General features: G+C 49.7%; 1 protein-coding gene across 5 annotated transcripts in view; it reads left to right on the top strand.

The window, feature by feature from the left end:
- The first annotated feature begins 4,220 nt into the window (after window positions 1-4,220).
- Window positions 4,221-11,083, top strand: part of AMOTL1 (angiomotin like 1) — an 89,995-nt gene continuing 83,132 nt past the window's right edge. The window contains exon 1 of one of the 5 annotated variants that reach the window (XM_074571221.1): window positions 4,221-4,421. Coding sequence is in view for 1 of the 5 variants with exons in the window: in XM_074571226.1 (XP_074427327.1) it covers window positions 4,295-4,421 (127 nt within the window). In the remaining 4 variants the exon portion in view is untranslated. Of the gene's footprint in view, window positions 4,442-11,083 lie in introns of all 5 variants that reach the window. The other 4 variants (XM_074571222.1, XM_074571248.1, XM_074571226.1 and 1 more) reach the window with 4 other exon arrangements.

Here is an 11,083-nt window from a genome sequence, read left to right as displayed (position 1 = left end):
GGGCAGGTTAGCCCAAAGCTGACTTACACGTGCGCCAAACAAATAAAAACCCACAAGTTCTCTGATCTCAGACAAAATAAGGAGTGAGACTCCCAGAGTAGCCTCTGAGGATGGGACTTCAAATACCGTTTGATCCGGCTGTTTGCATAGTGTTGCATGCAGCTTCACAGGGCTGATACCTGAGCCAAAGTGTCTACCTTGTCTACCTGTCCTGTCCTGTGACGACAGGCTGAGAAAGTTGGGGTTGTTCAGCATGGGGAAGAGAAGGCTCCCGGGAGACCTTATAGGAGACTACCAGTACCTAAAGGGGCCTACAGGAGAGATGGGGAGGGACTCTTTATCAGGGAGTGGAGCGATAGGATGAGGTGTAACGGTTTTAAACTGAAAGAGGGGAGATTTAGATGAGATATCAGGAAGAAATTCTTTACTGTGAGGGTGGTGAGGCACTGGAACAGGTTGCCCAGAGAAGTTGTGGATGCCCCATCCCTGGAGGTGTTCAAGGCCAGGTTGGATGGGGCTTTGAGCAACCTGGTCTAGTGGGAGGTGTCCCTGCCCAGGGCAGGTGGTGAGACTGGATGGTCTTTAAGTTCCCTTCCAACCCAAACTATTTTATGATTCTATGATTCTATGATACCTGGGAGCCGCCCGTCCAGCCCTCCATATATATATCTATATACCTATATATATATATATCTACATATCTGTATATATATACACAGAGAGAGAGAGAATTCAAATGGACTGACACGGGAGGAGCTGCTGAAGCTCGCTTTATGCTCCAGCATACAGGTTCAAAGAGCAAAGAGCTCAGGATGGTTGCACGAGACAGACCACTTTTCTCCACTGAAAGCGCTGGGTTGGTCGATGGGAGGAGAAGCCGCCGTGCTGCGCCACGTGTAATTCCCATTGCCAGTTACCATGGGCCGAGGCTGTGCTTGTGCACTCAGGAATTTATGTTGGTAAAAAAAGCAAAGCCGTTTTACCTGGAACAGGTATTTCTGTATCAGAAGTTAATTGGCGTGTGGCACAACCACTTAGTTTTGTGGCCAGGTCGTGTGTAGATGAAGCTGGTGGGAGGTGTCGGTTGCCCTGTCACTCAATAAACGCCTTTTTGTTAGCTACACCCTAACCTGTGTGAAGGTTAAAGTGGTCCATGCTCTACTTTTATGGAGGATATGGTGTTAACCTGGCCAAAGTTTTCCTAGCTTTTTATTATTGAATTACATGCAAAATGCATATTTAGCAACCAGAAATGAGAGAGCGCTGCACACTGAGCAATAAGGAACTGTCATCGTTAAAGCCACGTGTCCTTTTCCCTCTTCTACATCTTGCTGGATGAAGGGCTTTGGGTTCGCTTTTGTATAACTCTTAACACAAGGTTATCGAGACAACTCTAAACCTTTAGATATGCTTGTAACATCTTTTCAACTTAAGTAATTGTATTAATTTGTCATAAAGCTCCGTAATTTCATAATGAAAGAAGACAAATTAAAGGATATTTGTTTCTAACGATAGAAAATACTTATAATCCTTTTGAAAAGCAGCGTAGACTTTCTAGATGCAGAATACATGTAGATGCAGTTAATTACACAGCCGATTTTCCTGCAAAGTTATGCTTCATTTCTTTCTGAGTAGTCCCTTTACTTTTAATAGGCCTATATGTTAGAATAAAATAAAGGAGATTAATGTTTGCATGTCACAGCCTTAGGGGGCCAGTATATACCAGCCAAAACGTATAATACAGCTCAGTGCTGTATGTACGGGTTATGACGGCTCTTTTGAAAATAGATTCCTGGGTTAGAAAAGGGGATGGGACTGAACTATTTAAATTAAAAGAGAAGATAGGCTTAAGAACATAAACTGGCCATGAATGTATTTAGATTGGAAATGAGAAGAATGTCTTTAGCCATCAGAAGGTGGGAACGTCCTAACAACAGGAAAAATGGCTATAGCGGATGAAACTGGCTGTGAGATATTCCTTGGTTGGTTTAGCACAATCTCCTGATGTGACTCCTTGTGGCAGGGCAGCAATGGAGTATGATGACCCAGGAGCTCTGCTCCAGCCATCTTCTGGTTCTAGTATAATGTAATGAGTGCTTTCCATGTAAATAACCTCCACAGTTCTTCACAACGAGTGCTTGGATCCATGCTAATCACCATCGAGCTCATTATGTTCAAACACTTCAACATGAAAGCTGTTGAGGCAGAATCAGGTCCTTGTCTGCAGAGGTAATTGGTCCGGTGGAAAGGACTGAGGACCTCCAGTGACTGCAGCAGGAGGTGGGAAGATGAAGGTCCTTGAACTGTGTCCCTGAGCGTGAGTGGCATCAAAGAGAACGCATTAATCAAAGGAGGAGCAAAAGAGGGCAGAAGAGCGATCTGAGAACAACACCGTGTCTTGCTCGTTAGCTGGAGAGTCAAATTGCAGCAAACGTCCTCAGTGGTCACAGACTGTGAAAACCTGGGAGATGATGCGCAGCGAAAGGTGGTTGTGAAATAGATAAATTAATGTCTAGATGCGCAAGTTCCAACAAAAATTAATGTGATGGTACCTGATCCTTGAAGATGTCAGCTATTTGTGCCCCAAGACTGGAATGTGGACTTTTCTGTATAAAGTATTTGAATTCTACAATGAAAACTATTCCAGATTTTTGAAAAATACATCATGCCCCTGATGTAGTGAGCATATTATTCCCCTGTGCGGTGCTGATGAGGGCCCGTCTGATCTCGGCTGGCTGGGGAATACCCTGAACTTGAGCCTCCCACAACCTGTGGGCACGGAGGAGCTTCGCAGGCTGAATGGTGATGACTTTCCTTGAGACAGAGAAATTTGGAAATGCTGTCAGTGGTCCTTCCATGTACCAAATAAATTTGATTAATATCTGAAGAATATTTCATTATGCTAATAATAAGCTCTACAACTTGTTGGTCGGATTACATTAGAGTACTCTTAGGCATCGTTAATGTCAGAAACAAGAGGCTGGACTTGAGGGCCATCAGCCTGCTTGGCTCCAGCGCCTTTTGGTATTAGCATGGGCTAGGGACAAGTACTGAGAAAGCAATTAAGGGTTATCTTGTTTCTCACGGTCTGGCTTGGAATTAGTTGCTTCCCGTGGCTGCTGTTTCACCGGCTGTTTGGTGGCTGCAGAGCTACTCCTTCAGGAAAGCAAACAGATGGCTCTTTCCTTGCACCCGAAATGCTCCAGGCTCTATTATTCAGGTGCCACACCACCGCAGCAAAACAAGGCAGGCAGCCGCTGGTGCTAGATGGTATGCTCAGAAACAAGAGAGCTGCTGCTTCTGGTTGTGTGGAACACGGGTGTCCCAGTATCTCCATACTGAAGGTATGTGAACATTCAAAGCTATTATTGCAATAGCTTTCTGGGATGTTCTTTACACAAAGATTAGAGGGGGCTTTGCAAGGATCAACAAAGAATCTAGAGAAAAAAGTAAAGTGTCCATGAAAGACACCACAAACTGTAGAAGCCATCTTCTGTCAGTACTGAGGCTGCCAAAACCAACCTGAATTGCAATTGCACAGCTACAGCTGCCACCCACCTCTACAAACGGTAGACAGACTTGGTATTCAGAGACTCTTCTTGGATTTTAGAGTTTCCTCTTCATGTTTGGGGGGGAGCTGCCTCTTTTGTGACTGTTTCTTATTTCTTTTCTTTGGAGGTATGCTCCTCTTGGGGCTGGGCTGGTGGATGGGAGCTTCAGCATGCCCTGAAGAGGCGACGTGGTGGCTGCAGGAGGCTCTTGGGGGAGTCTGTGGCTGGGAGCTGCTCAGAGTCACCTCTCCTCCCACATCACTGCTGTGGGGGGGGGCATCTCCATCACCCTGCAACCTTCCACCCCGACCAGTGCAGCAAGACCATGGGTTCCATGGGGCCATGTGATTCCAGGAGGGGTCCCCACGGCCCCACCACAGGCAAGCCCAGGGAGATCCTTTACTTTTGCGCCGCAGTAGGGCACGGCCCCCCTTGCTGGGGGGTTATTTCTGAAGGGGTGATGTGGTGTAGCAGTGGGACTGGTGCAGAAACTCCTGGCTCCATCCCCTGCCTTGTGCTTGGGATGGGAGGTGGTTGTAGGATGCTGCCTCTCTCCTGCCAGCCTGGCAGCAGCTTTCCTCCAAACCATTTTAGGACTGTGCTAATCCCCTAAATTTAACCAGTGATGTCAAAGGCTCATGTTAGCTCCCTGCGCCGAGTCCTGCGCCCACACACGCTGACGTGAGCCAGGAATAACTCCACCACCATGTAGACTTGAATTCCGTCCCAAGCAATGCCGCCCGATGCCCATTTTCATAACACAGACCCCTGAGCCATCGCTGGGCAGGTGGAGCAGCACCAGAGCTGGTGGGGAAGGAGACACTGGGGCTGGGCAAACACATGGCAGAAGAACTGGATACGGCCAACAGGGTAAGGAGAGACCTCTCAAGGTAAGCTGGAAATGGAGTGGTGCTATTTATTAATCCAGCAGTGCCCGGAGAGCAGGCGTGGGGACGGCTGTGTTTGGTTTGGCTGCTGAACTGATAAATTGGAGGAGGGAAGAAAACTACTCTGGTGTGGATTTAAATGGATGTTACTTTTTTTGTTGTTGTTGTTTTTGTCATTAAAATTGTAAAAGAAAGAAGAGAAAGTTGTGTTCAAACCAAAATGTTGGATGGGGCTGGAGATGACTGTTTCTACTTTGGGTTCTGGTAAAGGAAAACAAGGGAAACAAAGGGCTCATTTCACAAAATTGCTGGGAGGGTGGCAGCCCCCCCAGCCAGGTTCCCATCCACCCCCTCCTTCCCTTCCCGCCTCCGAGATGCAGCAGTGCATCACACCACCCGTGTTCGGGACATGGACAAGCTCCCACCCAACCACATCCCTGAGCTGACCTGAGAGGTGCTGCCCAGAAAGGCTTTCCTAGGAAAAAGTGTCTGTTTTCAAACAGAATTGGCCAACCATGGTGGGATGGCCTTTCTCCTCCCGTCGCCTGGTGTGACCCTCTCTCTCCATTCGCCCCACTCTTTTGGGGGAGCACAGTGCTTGCCGCTGGGCAGATGTTTAGCAGAAGACAGGCCGCGGTGTGAAGACCTTTCCCCCATCAGTTCAGAAGAATTGGTGAGCAGGATGGGCTGAAAGGAATGGGAGTTTTGTCATGAAGGTGTTTGGGTGGGGGGGCTGTTGTTTGTGAGGATGGACTCGTTTGGTGCTATTAGGGAAAAGCAGTGACAGCCGTGCGTGGTGTTTTGCTGCCTGGGCAGGATGTGGGTGGGCAGAAGGCTTGAGCTGAGTTAGCACAGGACAACCATCACCTCTGCGTTTCTGTCTGGCCACAGGCTGTTAAAAACACGCTGAAAACCTGTAGCCCTCCTTGTCTGCCAGAGCCAAGTGGCAGAGAGAAACCAGAGCGTGGATGGTGCAATCTTGGCTCAGGACACGCAGACAGCATGGAAAAAGTGTGGAGAACATTCCCTGGGAGTAAAACAGCCTGAGCTATGGCTGGGAAGAAATACTTTTCTAGCTTTATCCTTTTGCCCCAACTTCTGAGGAGGACCAAATCTCACCTTTATATTTTTTGATTTATTGATTTTGTTGGGAAAAGAGTTAGAGCCCGAGATCGTAAACAAGGTGTTAAGTGTGTGGGAAGCTCAGGTCTGAGCTCCACATTTGAAACAGGCCATCTGAGGTCGTGTCATCACCCTGCCCTCACCGCTAGCTGCTGGTGCCTCCCAGGTGGCTTTTCCACACGGGGGCTAAAAACTCCAGCCTGAGAAACCTTTCCTGGCAGAAGTTTTGTTAAAAATGGTACATTCCTGAAATGAGAGGGGAAAAAAGGATTAATTGATATTTTCCATGGAAATACCCATTTCCCTGGCAATTGGAGGGCAGTAGGGTGGGCGCAAGGTCTGTGGGAGCCACAACTGACCCCCTTGTGTGCAATGTTGGGTGGACGAGGCTCTTCCATGGGCAGGGAGCCGCCCTGGGGCCTCTGCGTGTCCTGGATGCCGCTGAAAGAAATGAAACCCCTTCAGAAATGCCTTTTCCCAGCCACTGTGGAGGCTCCAGTGCCTGGGAAAGAAACAGCGGTGGAAACCCCACCAGCACAGCCCAAGCTGCAAACAGCCAAGAATGAGCTGTTACAGCTTGCTCATGGGGGAAGAGAGGCAGATTTAGTCTCCTTCAGTTCCCATCCAGGGCACACATGCAATGTTTCATCCTTCATGAAGAAAAAAATCTTGGAGGAAAAGCTTAATTCTTGGCTTTTCAGATAACCCAAGCTGTACATCTGATGTGGTTCACTGTCCCCATAGGAGGGCAGAAGGTGGCTTTGCAGAGGACCCTGCCTGCTTGGTGGGGAGGGAAGGAACTGAGATATGGAGGGAACCAAGGAGCACCAGTGGGTTTTTTTGAGCTGTAGTGATGGTGAGCTTGGGGTAAGTGGTTACTGGGAGGAGCGCAAAGGGAAAGGGCAGCCTCTGTCACACCATCCTTTGAGGAAACGCCATGGGATTGCTCCATGCTATGGAAGAAGGTGCCTCCAATTTGCTCAGACCCACCGGGCACGCTTCCTGCGTGTGGCTTGTGGAAAGAACAGAAAAAGGCTTGAGAGCAGTTGTTTTCTTTGGGGGAGAGGGAGTCAGGCGAAATTTAATGTATTTAATAGAATTTCAAGCTTATCCTTCATTTATGAGTGGTAGGGAAAAAAAAAAACAAAACACAAAACTCTGAAAAGAGTTCACGTCCAAGTTGTCTCTGATTAGAGAATTGCAGTGACCCAAGCGGGTAGGACTGACGGTTGAGGTGAGCTGCCTGGCAAAGCCTGGTAAAGGAAAGTTGGTTTGTTGGCAGCACCACAAAGTTGGTGTTAAAGGAGGTGTCTTCTCAGCTGTTAAGAAGTGTAGGACAGTTATTATGTATCATACAGTAAAAAGATAGAGCTATACCCATACACTTATTCTGTTGCAAGTCGGGGGTCTGGTCCATTATCTCTTGAAGCCAACATGGAGAACATTGCTGATCTGAGGAGGTCTCTCCCTGCACCACATTTGGAGCTGTTTCCGTTTCAGAAGTGCCACCCACTGCTGTTGGATTACAAACCTTATGAAGAATGACTGAGGGAGCTGGGGTCGTTTAGCCTGGAGAAGAGGAGGCTGAGGGGAGACCTTGTCACCCTCTACAACTCCCTGAAAGGAGGTTGTAGAGAGATGGGGGCTGACCTCTTCTCCCTGGTGACAAGTGATAGGACGAGGGGAAACGGGTTCAAGTTACGTCAGGGGAGGTTCAGATTGGATATTAGGAAACATTTTTTCACTGAAAGGGTTATTAAACATTGGAATAGGCTGCCCAGGGAGGTGGTGGATTCACCATCTCTGGAGGTGTTTAAAAAAAGGGTAGATGGGGCACTTAGGGACATGGTTTAGAAGTGGCTCTTGTCAGGGTAGGCTAAAGGTTGGACTTGATGATCTTAAAGGTCCCTTTCAACCTCAGCAATTCTATGATTCTATGATTCTATGATTGCTGGTGAATTTTTCAGTAATGTGAATGAATTTTTTCCACGTGGAAGTAATAATTGGCTGTGTGTCACCTCAAGGGATGATTAAATCACCCAGTGTCTCAGTCTCCAGGATGCAGTTGGACACATCCTGTTAGATGCTGTTCCTCCGTAATTGACCTGAGCAGACTTTCTTTATGGTTGTTCCTCACCGATAGCTCACACCAGTGACACGGCAACAGTGTGTTCGTCAGAGTCTCCCGTGAATCACCAGACCGAGGGGTGGATAATTGTTACTTTGGTTCCTCGCTGAGAGTTTAAATAACATGCACAAATCAAAAGACCCTTATTGCTGCAAAACGCAAGTCGAGAGAATACTCAAGCAGTAATGTGAAAGGAGAAGAGGAGCTGGCATGCTTCATGTTTCAGCTGGAACAAATGCCACTGCAATGCTGGTATTTTTATGGTGGAGAAAGTTTTGTTTTCTTAAGCAGCAAGTAGGCCTGTCAGGAAAATGGTATTTCTCTTTGGTGAGATATTTAGAAGTTTCAGCTTTTGGTTTTCTTCTCATGTGGAGTAAAACCAAGGTCTTCTCTAGTTTTTTACAAGAACTGAAGAGAGTGAGGCTGGGGCTTGGTGACAGGGATTCACCTCCCACCGTGCAACACCTGAGACAGGTGGCCAAGCCCTTGCTCAGTGTAATTAGTGGTGTGCGCTTATAATTGTGCCACCCTCGTGCGCAGTGAGCAGCCTCGGCTCCTCCCGCGCCAGGGGGCAGAGGGGACCCTGCATCAAGCGGGGCTGAGACCCGAATGTACCCGGGTCCTCCTGCGATTAGAGGAGGGACCTGCCGAGGATGCAGGGCAGGAGGTGACCGCAGCATCCCACTGCACAGTTCACAGGGAGGGGTGGGCAGCCAGGAGAAAATCAGGAGAAAGTGGCTGATGGATGCATTTCTTTCATCCCAGTGGCAAGACATTAGGTGTCTGTGCCTTGACTGACCCTGGGGGCAGAGATCACATCCTCATAAAGTGGCACTGGACTCCCAGAGGTACGGAGACCTATTTCTCTCGTAGAAAGTAGGAAGGAGATTTGTTTCTCTTCTCCCCACCACCACAGCAGGGCTTCCACTCTCCCTTTTATGCGGTAGGTACGAGCAAGCTTGTGGCTTACTGTTGTCTCGAGGTCTCGCTTGGTTTGCTTTATAAATATCCCAGCCTACCCAAGCGAGACTTGAGTCCTCCCTCTTCCACCCATGTGAAACCGTTGATGAGCATCCATCCGCCTGTGCGTCTGTCCAACATGCATGCCACAAAGCTACCTAAGTGCTCTTAGGGACACGGGGGCCCCGGACCAGCACCTCCCGAGCGCTGGTGTCTTTCCCTGGCGGAGCTGGGGCTGGGACACCCAGCAGCCCCATTCCTGCACCCTGGCACGCTGGCTTGCCCTTGGATGGTGACATATGGGACTGGGGGGGTCAGAGCCATGCATGGGTGAGCCACAGGGAGAAAAGGTGCTGGGTTAACCCTGAAGGAGGATGGATTAGAAGCCAGACCAGGTGTGGGATGCCATATCCTGTATATGCAGCCAAATAGGGAAGGACATAGAGGGGAGCCAAGTAGGGAGGGACAAGGCATCCTTTACATGGACCACTGAGGTCTGGTTTTGCCATGTTAACTCCTCCCATAGTCACCAACGCCACCACCGCCTTACCAACCCCTTTTCTGAGCTTGTCTGATCCTGGGGAAGGCATTTGATGAGAGACTTGATGGATTCCCTCTTTATTTTTCCCTGCAGAGGTCTGACTTTGTTTAGCACAGGATGACATCCCCAAAAGCAGCTTCCTCTGAAGAGAGAGCTGTAAATATTTTATGTCTAACACATTCCTCTGAAAAATACTGCAGCTTAAACATAAAGATAAAGTGTTTTTCATCTGCCAGCAGAGATCCTGCCTGAGCCTCAACTGCATTGAATGGTGCACTTGGGCTTCTGAGTAAAGAAGCTTCCTCAGCCTGCTCTTGTCCTTCACCAGGGAGAAAATTATGAAGATTATGGCTGTGGTGTCCATCAGGGTCTCGGTGAGACAGAGCTCTGCTCTGACTCTCACAACACCGAGTTACCTGAGACTCCCTGCTGCCTGTCGTTGGCCTGGGACTTATCTCCTTCCTCCCACCAGCCACCCATCCCTCCTCTCCCTCGCTCGGTGGAGGTAACCCAGCAGCGTTATTGAATGGGAGAGTGTGATGTGCACGGGGCAGTGCCCAGGGCATGGGAACGGGGGACAAACCAGCTCTCAGCCACGAGGCTCCGCTGCTGCTCGAGATGCAGCAGTACAGCACCCCACCGGCGTTTGTGTTTGAAAGGCTTTCCTAGGAAAAAGTGTCTGTTTTCAAACAGAATTGGCCAACCATGGTGGGATGGCCTTTCTCCTCCCGTCGCCTGGTGTGACCCTCTCTCTCTATTCACCCCACTCTTTTGGGGGAGCATAGTGCTTGCCGCTGGGCAGATGTTTAGCAGAAGACAGGCTGCGGTGTGAAGACCTTTCCCTCACTAGTTCAGAAGAACTGGTGAGCAGGATGGGCTGGGAGGGGTGGGAATTTTCACACGGGCACCCAGGGGCAAGGCTCAGGTGATGTAGATGGAGAAGGGACAGGAGGCTGGTGACACCCAGCACCACCCCGTGTCCCCAGCACAGGTTGGGAAGAGAGGAGAGACACCCCCTTTGTGGGTAAACCCTTCTGCAGAGGATGCAATGCTGTGCAGTGACTGCTCGTGGCCGCCTCGCCCTGTCTCACCCGGGAGCTTGGCTTGGGCTGCAACCGTCCTCTCCATTTGGCTGCGAGGTGGATGGGCGCCGCCGGCTGTAAATCTGCCGGGGAGCTCATGACTCACGGTGTAAGAGCCGTGGAGCGCCGTGGATCACGCGGCGCCGGCTGCTCACCTTTCTGAAGGCGTTTTTGGCTCCCCTGGATGTTTGTGCAGGAGAGAACGAGCCTGTGCCCTGGTGGGGCGACCACAGCCCCGCACAGACATGCCGGGAGGAGGGTAAGAGCGTGCCCCATGTCATCAGGCTTGGAAAAGCCATCAACACTCAGTGTTGCTGTCATTACAAGCCTGCTATGTAGGATTTTTTAAAAAAACAAACTTAATCCAAACCCTCCATTGCACATACGTCCATTGGTTGACTTCTAAATGGAGTGGTTTCTCCAAGTGCATCCCACTACAGAGTCAAAGCCTTGGGACATCCCCATCCTCAGGATGCATCCTGGGGCACTAGCATCCCGGAGGCTTGGTGGCAGAGCTTTGATGCTGCCAGAGCTGATCCTGCTGCTTTCTAGTGGTGGTGGGTGAGCCTGGATGTGAGGATGGCCTTGGGACACCCCAGCAGAGCCAGGGATCCTCTTGCTCCTCACCTGCGCACAGGCGGTGGCACAGCCCGAATTTTTCACCACCCCACACACTGTCTGCCACTGCAGCTGGCACTAGTTGGCACCTCGCTGGTAGTCCCCAAAACACCTCTTGGTAAGAGCACAGATGCTTTTTCCTTTGTGGTCAGAGCTCACATGTGCCCCTGGAGTGGAAATGCAGGGTCTTTGAG

The sequence above is a fragment of the Larus michahellis genome, chromosome 1 (assembly GCF_964199755.1).
Source record: "Larus michahellis chromosome 1, bLarMic1.1, whole genome shotgun sequence".
Taxonomy (NCBI): Eukaryota; Metazoa; Chordata; class Aves; order Charadriiformes; family Laridae; genus Larus; species Larus michahellis.
This window is presented reverse-complemented; position numbering and strand designations above follow the sequence as displayed.